This window comes from Mustela nivalis, assembly GCF_964662115.1.
Source record: "Mustela nivalis genome assembly, chromosome: 4".
In the NCBI taxonomy this organism is placed as follows: domain Eukaryota; kingdom Metazoa; phylum Chordata; class Mammalia; order Carnivora; family Mustelidae; genus Mustela; species Mustela nivalis.
Genome location: NC_139023.1, coordinates 95,183,961 through 95,210,680, shown reverse-complemented (window position 1 = coordinate 95,210,680; position 26,720 = coordinate 95,183,961). Strand labels below are relative to the sequence as shown.

Here is a 26,720-nt window from a genome sequence, read left to right as displayed (position 1 = left end):
GTTAAAAAAAAAAGTTTGCTGGGATAAGGTTGCTAAATCCACATTTCTAATGAATATTTACCTCTTTTCCTCTGTGAATCACTAACACTGGAAATTCGTCTGTCTGATGAATCTCAAGCTAATGCAAAAAGAAAAAGTACAACCAAGTCTGTCTAGTCTCTGGGTTAGATCCATGCATGGAAATCAGCTACTGTTCACAACCATTATTCCACTTCTGAAGTCTTGTTTGCTTCTCTTTCAGAATGGACTCAATGCTCTCCACCTGGCTGCCAAGGAGGGTCACGTGGGCCTGGTTCAGGAGCTGCTGGGAAGAGGATCCTCTGTGGATTCTGCCACCAAGGTAATATTTGTGCTGGGAGAATTTATTTCCTCGGAACAGAGGAAATAACTTAAAGTTGTTTTCTCTGGTTATGCATTGCAGAGGTTTGCTGGAACACCAAGATACTTGACAATACAGAACTGATATGCAACTCTTATTACTAAACTTTGTAGAAAGTTGGAATTGGTTCATTTTAGGGTTTTATCAAACATGAGACTGAACAATTCTATGTACTTGGTTTCTAATATTTTGTCTTTTTTCACAGAGAGAGTAGATTGATATAATCCTTTATAGACAATAACACCTATTTTCCTAAAATTAATTGATTAAAAAATATAAATTGATGTAGTAATCTTCTCAGTGGAAATGGACAAGATATTTTCATGCTTTGTTATATCTTTTATTATATTCATTTAACTTGGTAAGAGAATATGCAGAATCTTTTATACTGTGATGGAGAAGAGTTTGAATCATGGATTGAATTATTGGGAAAATTAGATTTTGTCACTCTAATGTGTGTATGTAGAGAAATTGGACTCCTTTTTAAAGAACTGTACAAGGTGTTTGATATGTTAGAAGCTGTTGGGTTTTTTTGTGGTTGATATTCCTTTTACTAAAATATATTTGAACCTTGTCTTTGGGGCATCATTTCAGAAACAAGAGTTTTTTTTTAAAAATATCATCAGTGGTGTCAAATCCTTGTCTTTGGAAGATAAAATTTTAATGTGGAGAAAGCCAGTAGCCAGTCAGAATCAAGCCTGTTGACCAGGGCTTGAGTGTGACAATATGGTTGTGAGAGAAGCAGAGTAGCTTCAGGCCCTCGAGCCTCCAGCTGGGGCATCACTCTGATCAGGGAGAGACAAAAAGAGCGCTGGAATAAATTAGGAATATGGCCAGTTAACCTGGATTTCTAACACCTCATGTGTGCATAGTTGCCAAAGTGTAGACTGGCCCTGCTCACAATACACAGGGATTCCAGTGGAAATTTAAACACAAAATCTCTCTGGCAATTCCAGAGAAAAGTTAGAATACAAGTTTACTATAGACAATAAATTGTCACACACACGCACATGCGCACAAATCCCAAATGTGATTCCATAAGTACTCAGTCTTCTGTTCTTAAACACTGCCCCAGAACTGTGAAGGCTAGAAAAGGAAAATGTGATTATGGGAGACTTGGTGTTTTGATGACAGACAACCATCCCTTCCCAAGGTGGGCTACTATCTTGATAGAAGGACAAGCTTTAACCACTTGAAGTAATTAATTAGCCAAACCCAAAGTGCCTGTACATTTGATTTCTACAAAATTTGGAAACCTCTGACATTGCCTATTCCATTTCTCCAAAACAGAAGGGAAACACGGCCCTTCACATTGCGTCTCTGGCCGGACAAGCAGAAGTTGTCAAAGTCCTTGTCAAGGAAGGAGCCAATATTAACGCCCAGTCTCAGGTATTCCATTCAGATTTTCTCTTGTAGAAATGAATTCAAATTAGAACGGCTCTGTGAAACTGATTTAATGCGTTGATCCAGCTGTTGGGCGGTAGATAGATTTACTATAAATACTTCTATTATTTATTTCAGCCAATTATTTTATTAACTCATGCAATGATAGTTCTTCTTTCTTTGATGTATCATGATCTCCCTCTTAATATCACTGAAAATTTGACAACAATGGTCTCTCATTCTAAGTGCATTAAAAAAGACTATAAAGTGGTTTTTTTCCACAATGACAGTGACATCTGTGAAATATGAATTATTCATGTGAGTTCTATGTTGTGCTATAAAAGTATTTTCTCTCCTTAAATTTTAAACAGTCTCAGGACATTAGCATTCCAGTAGGAGATCTGCTATGAAGTGGGAATCACACTAATTACCTCACACCCCAAATATGGACTTTACAAAACTCCTAAAGGAAACAGGGAAAATTCGTGACCCACAGCCTTATGATGCATGTAATAATAATAAACTGGATCCCTATTTCCTGAGTGAAAAAATATTGCTTTGCCCAAAGCTTTACCTTTGGTATCTATTATGTTTCTATGTAGAAACTGAGGTGCCTTTTTTTTTTTTTTAAATGAATAGAAATCCGTCAGCTGCAAGTTTATTTCTCTCTCTACTTATATGGACCACCAACTTAATAAAATCAATTTTGGTACAATACTTTAAGCTATCGCTTTAAAACTATATATATTTGAATGAGGTACATTTCTTTATAAATCCATTTCTTCTCTCTTTTGAAGTTTTTAGCCTTTCTGATATAACAGGCCATGCCACAGGAGGGACTATTGGCAAAATAAATCAGTTCCTGTCTGTCTATTCTTTGGGATAATCTCACCAGCTTGCTTTTGAAGGCCTCTGTGTAGAAATATCTCTACCTGTTTAGTTCATTCATTCATTCATCATGTAGTCATGGTTCTAAGAGTTATAAATGGCACAAGTTCTAGACCCATCAAATACTATGGGGCAAAAGTGAGAATCAGCCCTATTTTCTTGGACTTTGATTATAGGGAAGAACCTGTTGAAATTATGACAGAGAAGACATTATTTTTATTTCTGTAATAGCATACTACTTTAAATAACCACATTTTTCTTTTAAAACCCAAATATGCACCTCTTTTTAAACATTTATTGAAAATATGCCATATTCTAGAAACTTCACTAAAAGAACAAAAATTTTCAAAAGATTTTATTTATTTATTTAAGAGAGAGAGAGAGACTGAGAGTGAGTACACGAGAGGGGAGGGGTAGAGGGAGATGGAAAAGCTGACTCCCCACTGAGCAGGAAACCTAACTTCAGGCTCCATCCTAGGATCCTGGGGTCATGAGCTGAGCTAAAGGCAGCTGCTTAACCAACTGAACCAGCCAGGGGCCCCTATATGAAAAAAAAATTTAAATTGTTACCATCTGTAAAGAATTCCCATATATTTTATAAAGTATAATGGCATCTTGGTCTTAGAGACAGAGGACTTGCAAAAGATTTTACTGCTCTAAAGTAAGGGATTAAAACCTTTTCTTTAGAATAGCAAGAGAACATCTTTTTGCTCTAGAGCAAAGATTCTCAAACATTAGCTGGCATCATAATCACCTGCAGGGCTTGTTGAAACCCTCAGGTTCTGTTTCAGTTCTGGAGTGGGACCTGAGAATTTGCATTTCTCGCAAGCCCTCACATAATGCTGACACTGCTGGTTCAGGAACACTTTGAGAAGCAGTGCTTTAGAGAATGTAAGAGAACACTGGATATAAGGACTTTGAGGTGAGATTCACTAACTGTAGAGCCATTAGCATAAATCAAGAGTTTGTGTATTTAGGAAGCATGGAAATGAAAGCCTGGTCAAGTTCGACTGCCCATAGGAGGTTCCTTTTAATGGAAAGTTTACCTGCTAACTGTTAGTGCTATTAGTATCTATAAAAAGAGCTTAGTTACTTTTCTCAAAATGACTAGTTGAACATTGCGATTTCGTAAAAGTTGATAGGTAGAAAATCCTGTGAGATAAATGCTTGTTAAAAGTTTTATCAGTTATCATACTGTGATTAGTGGAAATGTATATGCTTTGGAGAGTTTTTAAGGAGAACAGGCTAAAACCATTTAATTAGTAATTTGCTTTCAAGAGTCAATGAGCTCATTCTTTATAGCCATAATCATGCCAGTTGATAACAGATCCTACAGGAAGATTTATATTGTCATTGAGAGACTAAAGTAATCTTTATTTGTATTGTATTTAATTTGTTCAATTTAGATTCATATTATAGGGAATCCTGACAAATAGCTTCAAACTGATTTTATTTTGTGAGAAAGTTTTGGAGAAAAATTAATAATTAAAACTTATTTAATTATTTAGAAAAACAATTAAGTGACTAAGTGATTTGATAAGCCCTCTGACATTATTTATTATATTGAATTTAGGTGGCCTTTACTACCAATTAACAAAAAATACTATTACTTAAAATAGAATTTAATGATTGAAATTACGATACAGGAATTTATATAAAACAGGTTGATTATTTTGTTCCTGCATGTGAACAAGTCTAAAGGCATGGTTTCAAGGGCCATTGAGAGAGGATAGGAGTCCTTATCATACCTGATTCTCATTAGTCCTGTCTTGTTTAAGATAGAGATTTCTCACATGGTGACAGTGGACCTCAGGTGGATGGATAGGATTATGCTCATGGCAGACAGACACTTCCTTTTGAGAATCAGAGAAGGGTCATAGGAATACCAAATGCTCAAGATAAATTTTGAATTTTATACTCAAATTATACCTTCTATATCTTTCTGAGAACATAATGCAAGGCAGATGCAGGATATTCTGTTATTATAGGAACATTGATAGCTGCATAGTACTTTACCTTTGACAAACTTCTGAGCGATTTGGAAATGGACCACTAGGATTATTGAATCAAGAAGGTAAAAAGCTCTCTGGAAAGGTCCAAGGAATAAGTGTTCAGTAAACATTCACAGGGCTCATAGGTTATGGAGAGGTACACATCTGTGGATTTTTCTGCATTCGCTACCTGAACTGTAAAATCCTTGGGAGGCTTACCTTCACATAACACAGTGCCAGTTTTGGTAGGCAGAGTCCTTAACTCAGGAAGAATTCCAGAATACCAGCAGAAGCAATTTACATATTTTAAGTAGAAGTATGTGATCAGTATAATAACCCTCAACCCATGTTTAAGTTTCTGTACTCAGCAGAGGTAGCAGTGTGGTCTCAACTGAGTCGACTCTCCATATGATTTTAAATATTGCCCAGTCTATGTAGTTCCGTGGCTTGGTTCTTTGCTCTCCTGGATTCGGTAGCATGAAGATCTCATTAAGACTTCCATGAAAGCTCTTTGGTGGAATAACGGGGCTGGAAGTTAAATTAGAATGATTGCAGGAATGCTATTTACACTGAGGATGGTTGCTTGCTTTCTGACCCATCTTTACTCTCCTACAATCTTTATTAGGCATATTAACATCTTGTAGACCATCTTACAAAAGTAATGCTGGGATGCTTCCTAGCTACTTGTACTGGTATTTGTTTGTCACTTTTATGGTCTATAAACCTATTAGACTCAGAATTACAACTTTTACTTATATTTATTTATTTATGATTTTACTTATTTATTTTGGAAAGAGAGAGACCGAGTATGCATGAGTAGGAGGAGGGGAAGAGGGAGAGGGAGAGAACCTCAAGCAGGCTCTGCACTGAGCTTGGAGCCCAGGGTGGGGCTGGATCTCACACCCTGAGATCATGACCTGAGCCGGAACCAAGAGTCAGACATTGAACCAACTGAGCCAGCCAGGAGCCCCAGAGATACAACTTCTAAAAAAAAATTGTTCCAATGATATATTATAAAGGAAACTTCGAAAAAATTTTTAAAAAGACTCTCAGAGTGATGAGTTCGTTTAAATTTTTGTAGCACTTTTTGCCTGAATGATATTTGCCTACCTCAGGCTTACTTTTTGTGATATATATCTATAGTTTCTGCAAGGTGATATATTTCTTGGGAGAGGGTAATTTTTCTCACTCTTTTTACATTTTTAGAATTTGATGTAATACCTTGTGCATTTATGACTGGAGGGTAAACATACACATGTATATTCTTCCTGTGTAAGAATAAGCTTTGTTGTGTATTCCAATCATTCTTAACTGTAGACATTAATAACAATACAATAAATAATATTGACTGCTGGACAATATCTCCAGTGTGTTGTGTACATTCTCCTGATCTTCATTTATTCTGTCATTATTGATGACAGACTGAGACAAAGAGAATTTAGTCACTTGCTTATAATCTTCATCCCTGGGCAAAGCTGCTTCTCAGCTCCTATAACACTTGTACATTCCCTACAGATCCTATAAAACAGTTTTTATCATTCTTTCTTCTTCTGGTCCAAACCCTATTAAGGTGCAAGTAAGCAGATTTTCCTGAAGTAGCATCCATGTGAAAGGTGTGAGGTGAAGGATTTCCCCTCAGTGTTTTCTCTGAACTATAAATGTAAAAGCTCTGCAAAAATGTTCCAAACATGAAGAGATTCTGTTGTTGATGCCAAGGAAATCTGGCCTGAGAAATTTCCCCTCTTTAACTTTCTCTACAATAAAATGCCACTTTTTGTTTCTCACGTAAGAGTATTTCTCCTTTAGACTTTTATTTTCTAATGTAAAATCATTAAAACCAGAATGTCCCTTGTAATAAAATAGTTACTTTAAAAATATCCTTTTTTTTAAAACATGGCAGGCTGGTTCATGTGATGCATGCATATTTTATTTACTACAGTAATAAAATAAGCACACTGGATTCTAGAATATGTAATATCTCCATACAGCAAAAATTAAGTGAAATTGTGGAATATGGGTACGGTAAAACTTTGATACCATAGCTTTCTGACTATCTTTTACCTTATACAGTGGGTCCTGGGGTGTTTGAGTTCCCTAAGAGTTATAGAGAGAAAGGAGAATATGATTTCATTAGAAGAAAGGGTGGGCCAGAAATTCCCACAAGACTCTTTAAGTGGAAGTATGTGTCTAGGGAGGTAAGAGTGGGTCTGGATAGATTCCAGATGCCACCAAATTACAACCCCATAGTAATACCTTTCACTCAGTCTCTTAATTTTAAAGGGTATTTTTTATGTGTTATTTAATCTCTTTTTATCTTTACATTGATGTGAATTAGCAGCAATTATTTTCATTTGGATAGAAGGAAAACAGAGACACAAGCAGGAAATCTAAGGTCTCGTACCACATTAGTGATGGAGTCACAAACCCAGGGCCATTTGGAATGGATACCTTCCTTCCAGTAATCTACAGAGTTTACTGGTTAAAGCTTTCTCCACAATTTCTGCCTCTTCTGGGGGAGGTTCATGGCATTATGTAGCCCCCAGAAGAGCCAGGTTTGTGGTTTAGATGCAATCCATTCTTTCCAGGTCTAATTGCTCAGATGCTGGGAATAACTAAAAACGTTCCACAAAAGCTAGGCTTTTGCAAGTAAAAGGGGATCATGTACACTGGGACACCTATCCACCGTTGGGACTTTTTCACTCAGCCATCCATTGTCTTAGTGTTCTTTTATCAAACACAATTCTTAATCCAATGGAAGGCTTAAATATACTTCCTGAAGTTTAGTTTGTGATATCTTTTTGATACATTTTTCTTACCAGTGTTTGCATTGTTCTACTTTTTAAAAAAAATTTCTTATGTTTCAATATCATGAGGATTCTAGGACCATTTTTTTTCTTTTCATTTTATTTTATTGGTAAGTTAGCCCAACTAAGATATTGTGACTTGGCTTTCTTCATACCATATTTTACTCAAAATTTACCTCTATTTTTCTTGAATCCTTTTGCTTATTTATGTTCACTACTCCTTGTTCTTTCAATCCTGGAAATTTCATTCGAAAAAGAAGACTTTCCTATTAGTAACACAACATGATTAGACTTTATTTTTTTAGCTTTTAGATTTTTAGACCATGACCATTAATGCCAGTTGCAAGATTACATGATCATTAGTTATACTCGTAGAATTTAATGGCTGCATGTGCCCACTATATGCAATGACAAATATCTTGTTCAGATATAGCTTCCAATAATTTTTTTCTTCATTGGCCCTCACCCACTGTTACAAATAATTTGAATTAGGCTGTGAAGAGGAAGAAAACCTACACAGTTGGCCAGCATACCCATTACACTGAATTGCTTCCATATGGCCATGGAGCTATCCCTGGCTCTCACAACAAAAACTCATAATGGAACATTCTGTTCAGTCACACACACACACACACACGCACACACACGCACACACACACATGCACACAGTGTATAAAATGGGATCTGGAATCAGATTAAAAAAAAAATTGTTTTGTTTTCAACATTTTTTTCTCCAAATGTATACATGTGGTTCTTTCTTAATAAGGTTCTTGGTTATTTTAATTAAGAAAATTATTGTAGCATAACTTTTTTGAAGTTAAGGTAAAAGCATGTACTTGCATTTGGCTGGGGATAAGAAAGAACTTAGGACACTAAGAGCTAATAAAGTCTAATCATGTTTGTGTTACAGAACCTTTTTGACTCTGCAAATCAGTTTATTGGGTGATTACACATTTGCAAATGCATCTGTGTTGCTTATCATTCCAAGTTAAACAAAGGAAGTATGCTTTCTCCAATTCCTCATTCTCTGATATGTTTAGAGAAATGATGAGAATTGACGTCTTTAAAATTTTGCATAAAATGGAATTATTATCTCACATTCTAGTAGAATTTCAACATTAAAAATTTTAGTCTTTTCATACACACACATACACACGCCTGAAAAGACATGATAATATTTTCATTTGCAATAAAATAAACAATGTTCCATTTTTGAAAGAAAATTAATACATGCATATTTTGTCTTCATGTTCATTTATCTAAGGACAGGTGGTATGAAAAGGTTGAATACTCATTATCAGTTTGTCCTGAGACTTGAATGAAGTAAGACATAAACATCATTGAATCTATATCTATGGCAGATGTCCTATTTATTTCTCACTTCACAAGCCTATCCATGTCCACTATTATTGTATTTTAAAGAAACTACATTTGTAGAAAAGTAAGACTTATAAAGAGAAGACTAAAATGGCTAAGATGACTCTACATTTCTCTTAATAGAAATCAAGTTCAAATTTCATACAGAAGACCCTTCTTTTTCTATCCTTCAGAGTTTAAATGGAGGATAAGCAACTCTGGCAGCAAATAGTTAAAATAGTCTTGTAGCACTACTTACCTCAGATCCCACAGCACAGCATGTATGTTCCACAGCACGTAAGATGCTGGAAGACCTCAAAGCAATGATCCTTCCAGGCAAAGATCACAAAATAAAACAAAAATGTGAAAACATGACACTAAATAAATTAAATAAAACTTGCCAATAGAAAATTGAGAGTAATCATTCACTCTGCCACTCAGCAGGTGTTTGTGTATTCAAAATGTGCTCACTAATATTTGCTAGAGATACAAAGATGGGGTTGGGAGTGGGAGAGACCTGAGGAAGTGATGGCTGAATTGATTTTGGGTGTATTTTTTTTAAACTCGTAGATAATTTTATTTTTAAAATCTATTTTTTCCAGCTTCAGTTAAGTATAATTGACAAATAAAATTATACGGTATTTGAAGTGTATAATGTGTATAATGTGATGATTTGATTAATGGATGCATTGTGAGAGGAAGCCAGGTTAATTAACATGTTCACGGCCTCACACGTACTTTTATTTCCCTTTCTCTCTCTCCCGCCCCCTTTTTCATGGGAATATTTAAGTTTTCCTCTTGTAGCAAATTCCAGTTGTACAGTACAGTGTTATCAACTATATAGTAATCATATTATATATTAGAAAAAAATATTATATATTAGAGTCTTGGAACTTACTGGTCTTAAAACTGAAAGTTTGTGTATTTTATCAGCCTCTCCCAGTTTCCCTCACACCCCCCCCCCCCGCCCCCGGCCGCTCCCCCTACCAACCACACTACCCACCCCAGCCCCGTTCCAAGCCCCTGAGAACCATTTTTGTACTTTCTGTTCCTGTAAATTCAACTTAAAAAAAAAAAAATAGAAGAAGAAATAGATTCCACATATAAGTGATACCATGCAGTATTTATCTTTCTCTGTCTGGTTTATTTCACTTAGCGTAATGCCCTCCAGGAACTGTTCTCTTACAAAGAGGAATTAACATAAAAATCAGGGAAAGAGGAGATGCAGTGTGCTATGGGAAAATGAAATAACACAGGCAAGAGCCTAAAAGAAATCTGGGAGCTGAAACATGAAAGGGAAATGGGGTATATGTGAGGCTGAGAGAGAAAATCAGATCCTGCAGCACTCTGTGAGCCATGTTAAGAATTTTGCTTTAAAATGTTTATCCTAAGCCCAGTATGAGGTAGAGGTGGGAGGTAGAAAAAGATGAAATTTGGATTTTGAAAAGATCACCCCGATGCCCTTTGGAGAATGATAAAAGGGGCATCATCATAATAGAACCTCCCTCGTAGAGGTTATGAGAATTGAATTAGTTAATCCATGTACAGCACTTAGAACAATGCCTGGCATAAGAACTCAATGAATATCATTGTTAATAGATTCACTGAACGCTCATTTGTGCAAGAGCATTCGCTCTGTATGCCCTCTGCTCCCTGTAGCACAGAGAAGATGGCAACAAAGTTCCTTGATGTAGCTTAAGAGAGTGCTACTAAAAATGAAATCTGTAGCTCCTATGACTGGTTCTTTTCACCTGCTTTTTGGAACACTGTCACTTCTGGTGGATGAAATTGCATGATCCTAAACACCGATGCAATAGTAACTTAATAGTTTAAGTAATTCAGTAGTGAGGACATTTAGAATGTAGACATTGACTACCTACAGACACAGGCAGCTTCAGACAAATGGATAAAATATGAGAATTTTCATCTTGATACATATGCTGGGTGGTAAAAATGAAAGTACAACTAGCAAAATATGGTTTTAACCAAATATTATTTTTTAAAACACTTTCAGAGGGTAATCCCAAATGTGGAAAATTCTACATAGATTATCATAAGCTAAAGAAGTGTTGTTTATATTGAAGACAATATATCCATGAATCTAGTGTAGAAATTGAAGGTGTGGAAAAACAGCTTTAAATTGCTGTTTTAAAAACATCTGATGATCTTGATAGATCTGGGTTGGTTTTCTTTAAATATAAAGTTCCATTCTACATCTTTTATTTGGGCAGTTACCACTTTTCAGGACTAATGATAGTAATTTATGGGTCATTTTAGTTCTCTATTACAGATATTTCTGTGCCTAGTATTTTAATATTATTTTAAATGATGTATTTAATATATATTCAAATTAATAGATTAAATTTTATTTTTAATAACTTAAAGAAATTGCCCAGCTAGGAATATCAGGCTGCTTCCTGAGGAAATATACAAAAGTGCTGCAAAAACATTTAGAATGATAAGATATTAAAAGTATTCTCATTAAAGCCAGTAACAAGAAAAGGATTCTTGTCAGTGATACTATCAACACGGTGTTCAAGCCCTCGCCAATGTAATAAGATAAGAATAAGAGTGGAACAGGAAAAGATGAAAATGTTGTTTTATACAGAATATGTGATCATTTAGATAACTCAAAAGAGTCTGCAAATCAACCTAGATATTTTTACATTAACTAATTTATTAAAAGCCTACTGCCTGCATAATTCTATCCTATGCACGTCACAGACTTGCACTTTCATGTTCTTTGGCTAAGATTTTTTTCTGCCTAAAAGTTGAAATGAATTGCTCTTTTAAAAAGTTAATACTAAGATAGAGTACTAAGTTCCTCATCTAAAAATGGAAGCACTTTGAATACTCTATATAAAATTGGATTTTTGAGGCACAGCTTAAAGCTTCATTAGAATGTGCATGCATGATCAAGTTCAACTGTATTTTCTGTTCTTTTCAGATCATTGAGAGATACTTTTTGTTTAATGATTTTTAAAGATCACAAAGTTGTACCAAAAGTACGCATATTTTGATCTGCAAATAGTAGCCCGATGGTATCTTATTAACTATTTGTCTGAACATAACCTGGTACAGTATTATACACTGTAACCCTTTAAAATTTTATGTTTAAATAATGTAAGTTGACTTGAAGATATGAATAGCAGTAATATAAGAAGTCAAATAACAGCTGGACTTGAAATGCAAATCAGCAAAGGCATATCGTTTCAGGAGAGCAAGATAAAGACATCACTAAGTGGAGACAAACACAGAAGGAGGGAAAATTCCATTCCAAGATAGGAAAAGGAAGGCCATAAAATATGTTCAAGTAATTCAGGAATACTACATATACAGATGTAGACTTCACATGAGATTCTATCATGGTTAGGAAACCTACCCTATTACCTACTATTTGTATTACCTGGGTTGGTTACTTAACCTCTCAATGACTCTATATTCCCATCTGTAAAACGGGGATACTAGTATTTACTGCACAAGGTAAATATGAAGATTAAATGGGTTAATACATGGGAAGTGCTTAGAACAGTGCCTGGTCCAAAATAAATGTAATATAAGTGTTAGCTTTTATCTTGATCATTAGATATAATGGGTTAGCTGCCTGAACTGTTGAATAAGTAATTCATGGATTAGAGCATAAGTTAAATCGGGTTGAATTTTAATTAGTTAATCTGTTATTTTGGCTGATTGACCATTGGAGCAGAGAAGTCATTATGTTCTGGAGGTGGTGACAGAGAAAAGATTATACAGAAATTTCATCAATAGTGTTTAGAAATCTGTAACTTGTCCTTGCTGTAACACAGGTTTGGAATAAAGGGCAGGAAGCTGAATGATTAGAAAAAACACTTGCTGCAAACAGCAAGAAAGAAAAATGACTGTGTTCATTGAACACATACCATACGGCAAGCACTGTTCTACCCACTAGGGATGCAACAGAAATCTCTACTTTATTCACTTTTGGTCGTTAAAACACCCAAATTTAAAAGCACCACTTTTTTGTGTGTGTTTGGTGTTTTCTTTCCTAATAATTTTTTCTATTTTCTGTTATTTTAACATAACTTCTGTTTTTAATCCCAGTATTTGTTTAACAATTTGCTTAAATATGATTTAATAAAGGAATAAGCTGTTCTTCATCTCTTAAACATGAAAAACACATTTTGAAGGCGAAGATAAATGATTGCTTTACTTAGAAAATTCATTTTTTTCTATTTCAACTGTTAAACCAGGCTACTCTCCCTATGTTTTTTTAGTACATTTCAAGTCCCAGCCTCTTACTGTATTACTTTATATGAGAAGCAGGGAATTCTTGGCCAAATTATCTCATTACTAATATTTGTCATAATCTTTCAATATATGTAGAAAATTGTTTAAAAATATAAATTTTCATAAACTGTTTACCAATTTTTTATCACCTTCTGGTTTTATAGTTAGAAACTGAGGCCAAGCTATCAGATACCATCGGCAATCTCAGACAAGATAAGCCTTCCCAAATAGTGCTGTTTTTTAACAACAAGAAAGGGAAGCACTATCTCCTGATATATTAAATTCTAATTTTAGACCTTTAAAGGTGCTTCTATGTAAACAACCTGTTGCTGTACTTAATATGATTTAGTAAAGATTCACTTGCTACCAGGAAAGGATAAGAATACATTTCAGTGGCAATGAAGAAACCTTAAGAACACAAATGAGGAGCTATCCCTTTTTGCAGTTAGTTCTGTTAAAATATCATCATCTGAACACATAATAATAATTTCTGTCTCAGTGGGCATGACAGTTGTTGTGGGTAGGCATGCTCCAGAAAACACATCTGACAGATCAGCCTCATTGGTTGTTTCTGGGTACATTTTGAAGCCAATTTATCCAGGCAGAACTATCAAAAAATATTTTCGCCTAGAATTTTTAATGGGAGGATAAAGAATGTATACGGCATGCTTACGTATTTTTATGGGTGAGCTTTGAGGGGTGACATCTTCCCTCAGAATTCTTCTGGTACAAACTGTAGTTTCTCTATTTTGAGATCAAGAACTTTGCACCCAGCTTTTTTAAAGCAGATCAAACACTTTGATGCAAAGTGTTGCTATAGGTACCTCTAGGTTGGAGTTAGGCAGCCTCTGTTTCAGGAAGGATGCGTCTGCCACACAGTTTTCAGGAGCAGCATGAATCCACCTGGCCACCTCAGATTCTAATTAGAATTTATTTTCCCGGTTGAGAACTGCCTCTCCTTTCCATGATGCTTCTTTCCATGGCATGTATATGCCTGAGAGAACTCTTCCAAGGAACAGCCTCAGGCACATTTAGACCACCAACTTCTTCTTTTTTAAAAAAAATATTTTATTTATTTATTTGAGAGAGAATGCATGAGAAGGGGGAGGGTCAGAGGGAGAAGCAGACGCCCCGCCGAGCAGGGAGCCGGATGCAGGACTCGATCCTCGATCCTCGAACTCCAGGATCATGACCCGAGCCGAAGGCAGTCGCTCAACCAACTGAGCCACCCAGGCAACCAACTTCTGTGTGTTCTCTGTCCCTCGTATGAAAATCAAGATTCTAGATGGCAATCAGCAGGTTTCGGTTTTCAAAAATATGACAGTTCCCATCATCTATTATATTTTCCTTATTTCCATGGCTGGTAAAATCCAAAAGTTCAAATCCAAAAGTTTATTGCATCCAGCTCATTCTGGGTTTTGCTTATGCCCACTAGACCTCTGCAGCTAAAGTTTATTTAGGTCAGCTCTTAGACTCTTATCTTCACTATGGATATATATGTTAACTATACATAAATACAAAGTGGGTTGGTTGGTTTTTGTTTTTGTTTTTGTTTTTAGGATTATATTTATTTATTTGAGAGAGAGACAGGGTGAGATCGAGAGAGAGAGAGAGAGTGCAAGAGCAAGAGAGAGCAGGAGCAGGGGCAGGGGAAAGGAAGAATCAGGCTCCCCGTTGAGCAAGGAGCCCTAGATCTCGGGACCCTGAGATCAGGACCTAAGCCAAAGAAGATGCTTAACCAACTGAGCCACCCAGGCACCTTTTTATACAAAGTGTTTTAAATAACCTTAAGTCTTTTATGAATATAATTTTATTTCAAGGTATAAATTATTTTAAAAGTGCTACAAAGGACACTAAGCCTGGGCATGTGACCAAGTGGTTCAGGTGTTGTCTATGTGAGTTTTTGGATCCTTACATTGACAATAATTGTTTTTTGAGGTTATATCTTGGGCAAGTTGTGAACTAGAACTTGTGTTAAGCAGCTGTTAAATGTTGAATATATCACTTGAGGCTGCTTATTTTAATGGATCTATTTCCTTTCATGGTCTCCCCACTATTCTAACTCCCTACTAACTTTTAAAAGAGCTCAGAGAAGGGCAAATCAGCACACACCAAAACCCACACTTAATAAAGGAAAAGTTCTATACTAAGGCTTTGCTGCTCTTAAACTTCTCTATTTCTCAAATGTTACTGAACCTGGGTATACCGCTAGGTCTTGTTTTAATTTCTATTGGTATAATATGTATAGTATAATATGAATGAAACTTTGGTTATCCCTGTTACTATCAGGTAAGAGGTAAGAATAGCATTATAATTCTGACCACTTTTGAGTGACTGAAAAAACTTACAGCAAATATTTTGCAGAGAAAAGGAGACTGTTACTTTAAAAAATTTAAAAAAAGGGACGCCGGGGTGGCTCAGTTGGTTGAGCAGCTGCCTTCGGCTCAGGTCGTGATCCCAGCGTCCTGGGATCGAGTCCCACATCGGGCTCCTTGCTTGGCAGGGAGCCTGCTTCTCCCTCTGCCTCTGCTGCCACTCTGTCTGCCTGTGCTCGCTCTCTCTCCCTCTCTCTCTCTCTCTCTGATGAATAAATAAAATCTTAAAAAAAAAATGCTTGAATCCTAGTGGAGTGTGTCAATGTGTTTTATGTGTCCACATACTCTCAACTATGTTTTAATTTTTAAATTGGAATACAAAGTACTCCAATCAACTCAAATGAAAGTTTGCATTATATATACAGAAATAACAATGGAAGAAAACCTACTACTGAATACCTTATTTTGTTTGCCACTCACATAGAAAAAATTATTTTAAAATCTCATCTCTTGGAAGAGAAAATTTATTTCTTTACTGAAAATAACCCACTTGCTTTTTTTTTTTTTTTTGTAGTTTAATCTTATTCCTAAAAATCGATTTTATACTTTTTCTGCAGATGTATCTCAGGGTTACTGAAAAACACATTTTTAACATAAATTCTGCTTTTAATACTTTTATTTCTATGATATACTTTATGATATTCCAGGTTACGAGGAAAATGCTTCATTTAAAAAAAATGACAGTAGGACAAGCTACATTTTAGTACAGATGTCTGTATCAACTAGAATGTCTTGTTGCATGCAAGAAAAAACTTACTTTGTACTTGGGTAATTCAAAAAAGGGACTTCCTTGGCTTTCATGAATACAAAGTTAAAATAGGTAAAGTAAACTCCAATAGTATATTGATTTGTTTCAGGTTGTTTTTGTTTGTTTGTTTTTTCCTCCCACTGGCTTACTTATAACTAAGGGCTCAGATTCTCTTCTCTTTGCTGTGATTTCTGCAATGCAAGCTTTTTCTATGCTGGTCTCCTTTGTGGACCTAAGATTGCAGCCATACTTTTTCTTGTTCAGAGTCAAAATAAGGGAGCCTTGTCCCAGCTTTCCAAAAGAGAATCCTGAATTTGACTGATTGGACCATTTTACTTCTTTTGCCCAAACTTGAACCAGCCATTGTATCCAATAGAAAGGATTGTGTTGATTGGCTTCAGTCATCTGATACGCTGCTTGGAGCTAGTAGATGAAAAGAAGAATTCAGCTCCATTGGAATTATAGGGGGGAAACATAGATACTTTAAGGAAAAAACCAGGATGCTATCAAAAAAGAGAAAGGATATTGGGTAGGCATGGTAGTGGGTAGATGCCCTCTACTATATTTTGGGTATTCCATTTTAATAAATTCACTTGCTTTCTTCCTTTTTAATATTTTCTTTACTTTAAAAATTCATTTGCTTTTTCCATGATTACTTAAAAGATTCATTTGACATCTTGTTTTTTGGTTTATAAATCCAAAGACATAAGCAATATAATGATTTACTTATAGCTTAAAAGTTTAATGAGGTATCTATTCATTTTTGCAAAGTGAAACATGAGATAAAGGCTTTCAGTATTTTGGAATTATATGAGAGTAAGTTAAAATTATTATCAGCCACCTCAGCTCCTTTGTAGAATGCAGTAGTGGTGAGTCACCTGGTACCTTTAAATGTTAAACTTGAATAAAGGAGAAATGTACAAATCTGAGTTTTCTATAATTGTCAGGAACTGAATAAATTAAAGTAAGAGTAAACTGTTAGTCAGCATCTGTTTATTGGGTGATTATTGTATCCTCAGGAGAGTTCTCATTTCTTTGGAGGATTCTAAACAATGTCAGACAGGAAGCTGCTTTTAAAAAGTGTATAGACGACATACAAAGTCAAGACAAACACACAGAAAACAAAGGCAAATAACAGAAGATAATATATAATTTGGTACTAAATTATATGGAATCAACTATATCCCAGAGGGAAAACCGGAAATTGGCTAAATGCTGTTAAGGAAAAGTTCACAGAGAACTTGAGCCAGGCATTGAAAAGGAGATTAAGGGAAATTCTCTGTTAGAGAGGGGAAATTGAAATGGAAGACTTTCCACATGCAAAGCTTAGTAACAACATTGTTAAGGGTACAATTAAACTTGGTGAGGGTAGAAATATTGGTAAGACAAGCTCATCTGGAAAAATGTCAGAATATATATTAAAGGTTTGCTCTTAATATCACTATGGGGCAATGGTATAAAAAGTCCTAATCTTCCATTGTGGTCTGTGAAAACTTAAATCATGTTAAATCATCTTAAATCATGTTTGGTAAAATAGTTCACGTTTTCTTGGTTATCTATCCATGAGGTACTGAAAAGCAGGGATTATGGTAGACTGAATACAGTATTTTCAGTGGTGTTTCTGATTGCTAACAATACCCAGATAGTGATAAAATAGTGTCTGTCAAATATATTGCTAAGGCACATGGCAAGATAGTATAGTATAAAGTGCATGAGCTTTAGAATTAGTTATATGTGTGTTCAAATCCCAGTTCCACATTTTGAGTAGTGTGAAACTTAAGGCATGCTTCTTAATACCTATGAATGTTCATTTCCTTGAATTTTACAGAGATATATTACTTATTTCACTGGAAAAATTCTTACACCCAAGAGAACATTTGGACATTCTTCATTAAGCAGTTCATGATAATTACAATACTGTCATTAGTCAGAGTTTCCCTGATTATCTCTAGTGAATGGCTTAGGAGAAAATGGAAGAAGACATATTCTCTAATTACTAGGTAAAAGCGCGGGTGATCTCTGTGACAATTTGATCTCCGTTGAAGGGAAGAGCTGAGGGGAATGGAAGGAGAATGGGGTTTGGAGTTCTCCAGAGTTCAGACCCTAATTGCACCATTTGTGAGGATGTCCTTGGGTAAATGACTGCCATTGGGGAGCGTTATCTGTTAAATGACCCTAAGAGCATGGTTGTGGGGATAAAACAAGATGACATAATAAGTACTTCATAAAGTTGAACCTCCTTCAAAAGATTTAGAGCATTAGTCATTTTAATGTCATTTAATAGTTTAGTTGTAATCCATTAAAAAGGACTTTTGGAGAGAAGAAAGTGGTTAAAATAACCTGTACCATCTTAATCCTAGCAAAGAATTGTCAAGTTCAAATCACCTGAGAAAATTCATATGATATTTTAATTAATAAAGCTTTCCTCACTACCAAGCAAATGTATAATCATATCTTTTGTTCTTTTGCCCTAAGTACACCCCCAGAGTATACAAAATAGTCTTTATTTTTGTGACTACAATTAATACCCATTGGTTTTCTTAAATCCTTTGCAGCTGTGCATTTACGATATATTTAGGGAAATAATTTGAATCATCCTGACCTTAAAGCTGGGTGATAATTTGGGGATGCTTCCCAACCTTATCTCTCATAATGCTAGTTCACTGGAGGAAGATGATACATGGTGTCTGGGATGGTAACTAGAGGAGTAATTACCAACCTATGCCAGCCTTCATCTTGTGATGAAGTTTCCTAGGATGTCATGGCTATGGGTGCTGAAGAATTTTACCCTGTGAAAAAACCTAAATCTTGACACCAAGCTTCCTGCAAAAAGACAATAAGCTTTCATCAAAAGGAGAAGTCTAGTTTTGCTAAGTTCAAACCCAGACCTATCTGTAACCATTTCTATTTCGTACTTTTGGAATTGGGTATGTAATTTGTTGATCAGTTTTCTAGTAGCTATAAGGGTTATATGTAATACTTTTAGAAAACTGGCAAAAGGCACATGGGATTCAGGGTATTATAAAGATTTAAAGCTGTACTTTTTAGAGTCTCTTAGACTATAGATTAGATTGTTCCATCTAAGCAAATACACACAAGAGACCTACTTCACTCGCTTCTCTCTTTTTAGAACTATTTTATTTATTTTTTTGTCAGAGAGAGTGCGAGCACACAAGCAGGGAGAATGGCAGACAGAGGGAGAAGCAGGCTCCTGGCTGAGCAAGGAGCCCAATGTGGGACTCAATGCCAGGACCCTGGGATCATGACCTGAGCTGAAGGTAGATGCTTAACCAACAGAGCCTCCCCCTGCCCCAGACATCCTGCATTTATTCCTTCTTATAATGTAAAGACTTAATCTTATCCAGTTGCAAAATACTATAAAGTAGGGTAACACATGACTTCCATTGCTTTGTCTTTGTGTTTCACAAAGTTACTTGAAAATAACTGTCTAGGATATGAATTCCTTTCCTAAAGAGAAAGGAAGCAATGTAAAGTATGAGTGGTAAGAGGTATGATTGACACAGTAGAGAGACCATGGTCAGATCATGTATGACCTTGTTGGACATGTATTAGCTAGCAGTTGCTGTGTAACAAATCATCTCTAAATATATGGCTTAAAATAGCAATAAACATTATTATCATAATAGTTTCTGTCAATCAGGAATTTAGTAGTGGTTTAGCTATGTAATCATGGCTCAGTGTCACTCATGACGTTGGGATGAAAATGTTGACCACCTGAAGGCTTTCTTGGGGCTGGAGGATTCACTACCAGTGTGTTTTTTCACCTTGTTACTGGTTGCTGGTGGGAGGCAAGTTGATGCAGGCTGGCAGGTTGGTGCTGGTTGTTGGTGGGAGGTCTCCATTCCTTCTCACTTAAGTCTCTCCATAGACTGCTTGCATGTCATCATGATTTGGCAGCTCATTACCTCCAGAGCAGGTGATCCAAAAGAGGGTAAGGCAATAGAGCAATGACTTTTAAACCCTAGCCTCAAAGTCATACACAATATTTCCACCATAATCAATGCACTGGAAGTGAATTGGCCCAAGTGACTTGGCTAAGTTGGCCCACATTCAAAGGAAGGGGAGTTAAGCTTTGCCCATTTAACAAATATTTATTGAACATCTACTATGCGCTGAGCATTGTTGTGGCACTGAATCGGGCCTCTTCGAGAGGGTGATTCTTGTTTCAAGGCCTGAAAGATGAGAAGGAAAAGGTAAGAGTTTCCAAGCATCCTTCCATCAGCTGTGTCCATTTATCTATTGTTGTCTCCTTAATCTATGCAGCTGGTCAGTCCACTTGGTGGTCTGCTCCATCTCTGGGTTATAATTTCCTCAACTGTAAAATGATGTGTTCCCTTTCAGCTATGATATTTTCATCTAGGAAAATAGGACAGTTTCTTTTAGTCATTAAAATATACTTGATAACTTTGGCTACATAAGACCAAAACTAAGAACAAGTCAAATAACAATAAGTAGGTACAGAGATATGCTATTTGAAATTTCCATAATCACTTTCCACTCTCTTAGCTTATAATTGATCTGTGAAATTACCTAAGGTATACCTTACCTAGGTAGTAATGTGAATTGCAGTTTTCTATAGTATTGTCTAGTTAAGAGATCTTTGATTATTTTTTAAAAATAATTTTTAGACCTGTAAAAATTCTCATCAAGATGCATTCCTGCATTGGCTTTTACTCAGGTTGGGTAATTTGGCTTACTGTTTTTCACTATCCACGAGATTTGTTATTAGATTTCAAGATTTGTTATTAGGTTATTAATTGCTTACTCTTTAGTATATAAAATTGTATATATATAAAACTGGCTCAATGTATACTAATGCCAAAAGAAGCACAAAGAAAATGCTATTAGAGCACTAAAGAGTGAGCAATTAATACTATGAAGAAAGGTACTTTATGTATATGCAATATATATTTTACATATATGTATATATACTTTACATATACTTTACATATATATGTAATATACAAGAGTATTACATGGAGCTACAGATAATTCTATATACATGTATTCTGTGAACTCTGTTATATCTTCTGCTCATGAGGACAGAAACAGTATTGTATTTATATTTGTTTCTCTTAAGACACCTCATCCAGTCTGAGGGGAAAAACTATAGAGTAAACTTGACCCTATGAAAAAGGCCCTCTGAAATGAATGGTAACATTGACTCCAGTTAAGATTAAAATTAATTTTATATGATCAATCATTTTGAGTCATCCAATTAATCTTCATTTGTCTGAGAAAAAAGAATAAGGTTATATGTACTGACAAAATTAAGTCTGAAAAGTTAAGAATATTAAAAATTGGTAATGATGATAGTTCTTAGAATTTTGGTCTTTTTTCGAAACATTGATTCTAAACCATTCATTACTTTGCATATGGACATTATTTGTCTCTGTATAATTTCTATGAAATGACATACAAATATCAATAGGTTGATATTTGATTTTTAATGTTCTGAAAAGCTTCAATAAATCCACAGTTGATAGGTAGATATATAAATATTAGTTCACGTTCATTCCATTTTCCCAGATAATCTAATTACCTAACGAAATTCTCACCAGTGGGAAAAATCCGATTACTGGTTTGTAGTTATATCACTAGTGAAAACAGGAAAAGCATATTTTGTAATATTATATGTAGTTGAATTCTTGAAACACAGCATAATTTCTGGATTTGAAGAAAACTGTTATAAATTCTCAATAAATCAGAAATTTTATCAAAGATGATCAATCATATAAAGTAAAACCACTTTTAATCTTTAAGTAGAATTTAAATACATAAATAATTATATCTAATCACATTTTTAAGTACCAAAATCAAATTAATATTCCTAATCCTTACTTCTCAGATGGATTATTACAAAAGTCTTATTTCTACTTTTCCAGAGTATACTCTGGCCATTTTCCAATTCCTTCCCAATCCTGGCAGTTCATCTCTTTAAAATGAAAATGTAATCATGCCAAACTTCAGCTTAAAACCGTGATTCTCAAGGCTTCAGAATAAAATTCAGACTCCTTAGCGTGGCACATGGGAACTGATCCCTGCTTGTCTCTGCCTCCTCCTCCTCCTAGTCACACTGAATTATTATTTTTTTTAAAGATTTTATTTATTTTATTTGACAGAGAGAGAGATCACAAGTAGGCAGAGAGGCAGGCAGAGACAGAGGGGGAAGCAGGCTCCCTGCTGAGCAGAGGGCCCGATGCGGGGCTCGATCCCAGGACACTGAGATCACGACCTGAGCCGAAGGCAGCGGCTTTAATCCACTGAGCCACCCAGGCGCCCCCACACTGAATTATTTGCGGATCCCTAGATGTTCAGTGTTTTCTCATGGGGTTTCCGATGTTTGAAATCCCTTTCCTGTTTCTATGCCTAACGTCAGCTTTCGTGATTCAGTTCAAACCAAATCACTCACCGTGTCTCCCAAATGTCACTCCTAGTGACTTCCTTTGGATATAATTTCCTCATCCAGCTTAATTCTTTTCCCTTTAATGTTCTCTTTATATCTCTCATGTAACAGCTTCTTTTTCTTCTCCTTCTCCTCCTCCTCCTCTTTCCTCTCCCTCCTTCTTTTTTTTTCCCTCCCCTTTCCCTCCCCTCTCCTTTCTTTATTTCTTTTCTTTTCTTTTTTTTTTTTTAAGATTTTTATTTATTTATTTGACAGACAGAGATCACAAGTAGGCAGAGAGGCAGGCAGAGAGAGAGAGAAGGGAAGCAGGCTCCCCGTGGAGCAGAGAGCCCAATGTGGGGCTCGATCCCAGGACCCTGAGATCATGACCTGAGCTGAAGGCAGAGGCCTTAACCCACTGAGCCACCCAGGTGCCCCTCTTTCTTTCTTTCTTTTCTTTTCTTTTCTTACCTTTTTCAAGTAAGCTCCACACCCAGCATGGAGCTCAAGACAAGGCTTGAACTCATGACTCTGAGATCATGACCTGAGCTGAAATCAAGGGTCGATTGCTTAACTGACTGTGCTACCCAGACACCCCACTTCTATAATTTTTTTTTTTTAAAGAAACTAATTCTATGTGAGTTCACTGAACTGTAACAGATTACTTGTCCATCTCAGCCTCTGGACTGCGAGCTCCTAATTCAGGGACTTTTCCTTTCATCTCTGAATCACTATGGTAAACCCAATGCCTGGTGATAAAGAGCCACCAAACATATTTTTGTTGAATAAATATAAATGAATGACAAATAATAATTTGCTATGGAGAGGAATAATGTTCAAAATATTTAATAACCAGTTGGTAGAGGCACCTGTTGGTCACACTGAAACTAATACAACAGCTGGTGATTTTGTGGTCGTTAGCATCTTCCAAGTATCAGCCCAGGTTGTAGATGTCCTTGACTTTCTTACACAAACAGGGAGAAAATACATATACTTTTGTCCCTATATGCAGCCAGACTACTTTAGAAAGAATATAGATATAATACATTGGAAAGTGCCTGCATGTATGAACATAAGCCAGGAATCCTGTGTTGTTAACCTATTTATATGCAGAGATAAAAGCCTTCCTATAAAATGTACGATGCTGTTAACATGTTGCCATGCCCTGTCCCAATTACCCAGAGGTAGGTTTCACATTCTCTGGCCAAGTCTTTCTTGTGAAGTAGCATCAGTGAGTTAGGAAAGGGTAATTTCCCACATCTTTAGCACCTGTGGTAAGTCTTTATCGCCTTCTCACTTCACATATTTGGTAATAGTAAATAGCTCCCTCCCTCACCTAGCCAAGATGTTGTCTTGGCTCCTGTTCCTTAATCTTTTAAATACACAGTTCCAGATACTACAAAAGCTGATTATCCCCTTCCTTTCATTCTTGTTTTCTACCACTCCAAACCAGAGTAGGTTTGGTCCACTCTGTTCAACAGGGTGGACTCTCTGAAATGCAGATGTGATCACAGTGCCTCCTGCCCCAAACCATTCAGTTGTTCTGCATCACCTGTAACAGTGTTCTTCAGGTAATTTCAAAAACTGAGCTTTTTAAAAAAATTGCTGGTGCTTTGGCTTCATACATGGAGACTCCAGTTCAGTAGGGGACAGGGTGGTGCCTAGGCATTCTTACACGTTTCCTCAGGAGATTCTGTCACAGAGACGGGCTGAGGATCGCACATCTGTGGGATCAAGTCCCAACTTTTATAGGGAAGAAGACTATTCATGAGTGGTTTCTGTCTGTTAACAACAAACAAGTCTGTTTCGGTTCACTTGTTAGCTTTGAGATTTTGGCCAAGTTACCCAAATGTCTGAGCCTCAGTACCTCACTTCATTTTTTAAAAAGATTTTATATATTTTATTTATTTATTTGAGAGAGAGAGAGAGAGGATTTATTATTGAGAGAGAGTGGGGAGCCCCATGCAGGACTCAATCCTGAGACTCCAGGACCATGACCTGAGCCGAAGGCTGCCGCTTAGCCAACTGAGCCACCCAGGTGCCCCGTCAGTTACCTCATTCCAAATGGGGATGATAAGGGCACCTGGCCAGCTCAGTCGATGGAACAGATGACTCTTAATACCGGAGTCATGAGTTTGAGCCCCACACTGGGGGTAGAGTTTACTTTAAAAAAAAAAAAAAAAAAGTACAGATAAGAGTACCAAGGTTGCAGCATTATTCTTAGTATTAAAGATACTATTAGGCCATTTAATTTATCATCCAAACTGAGATGCTATTAATAATTACTCCAGGATACTATACATAATTTTGGATAGTCCCAGGCAAACAGAAACACATGATCAATGTAATTTGAGGTGACATATTCAAAGCATCTCTCACAGTGAATGGCAGATAGCAGAAGTTCAATAAATTATTTTTATCATTCTTCATATATACATCTCCCCCACCCCCCCACCCCCACACACACTGCTGAAAGCCCTTGTGTACCAAAGCACAAATGTGATTCATGGTATACTCTAACCAAGATCCTGAATGTTTGTCTGTCACTGCCCTTCTTCCCCACTCCCATGCACTGTTCGTGGATATTCCCCCCTTTTCTCTCTCTACCACTAGCCCACTATTAGCACTTCCAGAGCCCTGGACCGGAGTGAAAAAGATACTTATAATACACTTTTTTAAAATTAAAAGCTGTACATCAGGCTGTTACATATGTATCTCTTATCTTTCTACATTGACAAACAACATGATGGGTCCAAAATTAGACTTCTTGGATACCTTGGAGTTCCAAACAGGATTGTGGCTGGGGGTGTGTGGATTCTAAACCCGGGTCTGCAGCCGGTTCCTCCTCCTGGCCCATCCCTGGCTCCATCTATATCACACGAGCATCATGTGGATGGATCATGTCCCTTCCTTCCATCTCCAAAGCCAGCCATATAGCGTCTTCTCTCCTCTCTGACCTTCTGCCTCCCCCTCTTTAAAAAACCCTATGATTCCATTATACCCAACTGGACAATCCAGGATAATCTCCTCACCTCGAGATCCTTAATTTAGTCACATCTGCAAAGTTCCTTTTGCCATATAAGGTAACATTTACAACTTCCAGGGATTAAGAGGAGGACGGATTTGAGGAGTATTAGTCAGTCTGTCACAGGGTGGGCATAGCCACAGACCCTTGAGAGAATGAACTCAAAGATGGAGTCTGAGTTAGAACTGCCACCACACAGTTGGCTACATAAGCAAGGATTATGGGTAGCTGCGTGCCTGGTGTTTGGTCTGGACACAGGGAAGCTGTAGGACCAGGGTGGGCATGTCCCCCTGGGCCCCTAGATCCCCAGCCCTACTTAGCTAGAGGAGGCCTCTCTAGAGCGCAGGACCCAGGACAGGAGCCAAAGAAAGGTACATTTCTTTCCCCTATTGATTTGGCAACCACAGTCCATCTCCCTTTCTCCTGATCTATACACAAGATTCTGTCAGAGGAAAACATGTAAGCAAATTGTTTTATTCTATTAAAAGTTCTTCTTCTTCTTTATTTTATTTTATTTTTTTGCATCCTGCCTTTTACTTGTCATGAAAGAGCTCCATCCCACACCCACTCATTGTTTTTAACCATCCTCACTAGCTTTCCCTTCCTTTGAATCTCTAATTCTGTCCTTCCGCCACCTCTTCAGTGTTCTTAAAATACCCAAGATTTCACCTGTTTGCTGTGTCTTAAAAAATATGCTATCCAGCCAGCAAGTTATTCCTGAATCCTACAAAATTGTCAATTCATTTCTCTTACAGTATTTCTCGGTTTTAAAATTTCCTCCTCCACTTGAAGCCTGCAGATTTTCTTTATAATCAAATTTAAAATGTCTTTTCTTGTTCTACTTGTATACTCTGGATTTTTATATTTGCTGGGTCTTGGCCATTTTAAATAATGTTTCCACACTTATGCAATGCCTACCGAAGAAGTTTTCAAAATAGTTATTTTTCTCCTTTTAAGTTTTTGAAAATCCCTGAAGTCTCATTTGTGTTTTGCTTATTCTCATTAATCTGTGGAATTTTTAAGGGAATCAACAACATTTAAGACTCTGACGTTGTTTTGAGAGAATTATTAGATTTGAGAGTTTATGAATTACTTCATG

At 36.4% G+C, this 26,720-nt stretch overlaps 1 protein-coding gene across 50 annotated transcripts in view; it reads left to right on the top strand.

Annotated features, from left to right (window-relative positions):
* The window catches only part of ANK2 (ankyrin 2), a 661,731-nt gene that overhangs the window by 490,925 nt on the left and 144,086 nt on the right, over window positions 1-26,720 (top strand). For all 50 annotated transcript variants that reach the window (XM_082727947.1, XM_082727904.1, XM_082727928.1 and 47 more), the window contains 2 exons: window positions 242-340; window positions 1,670-1,768. In XM_082727947.1, the coding sequence (XP_082584073.1) occupies window positions 242-340; window positions 1,670-1,768 (198 nt within the window). The remainder of the gene's footprint in view (window positions 1-241; window positions 341-1,669; window positions 1,769-26,720) is intronic.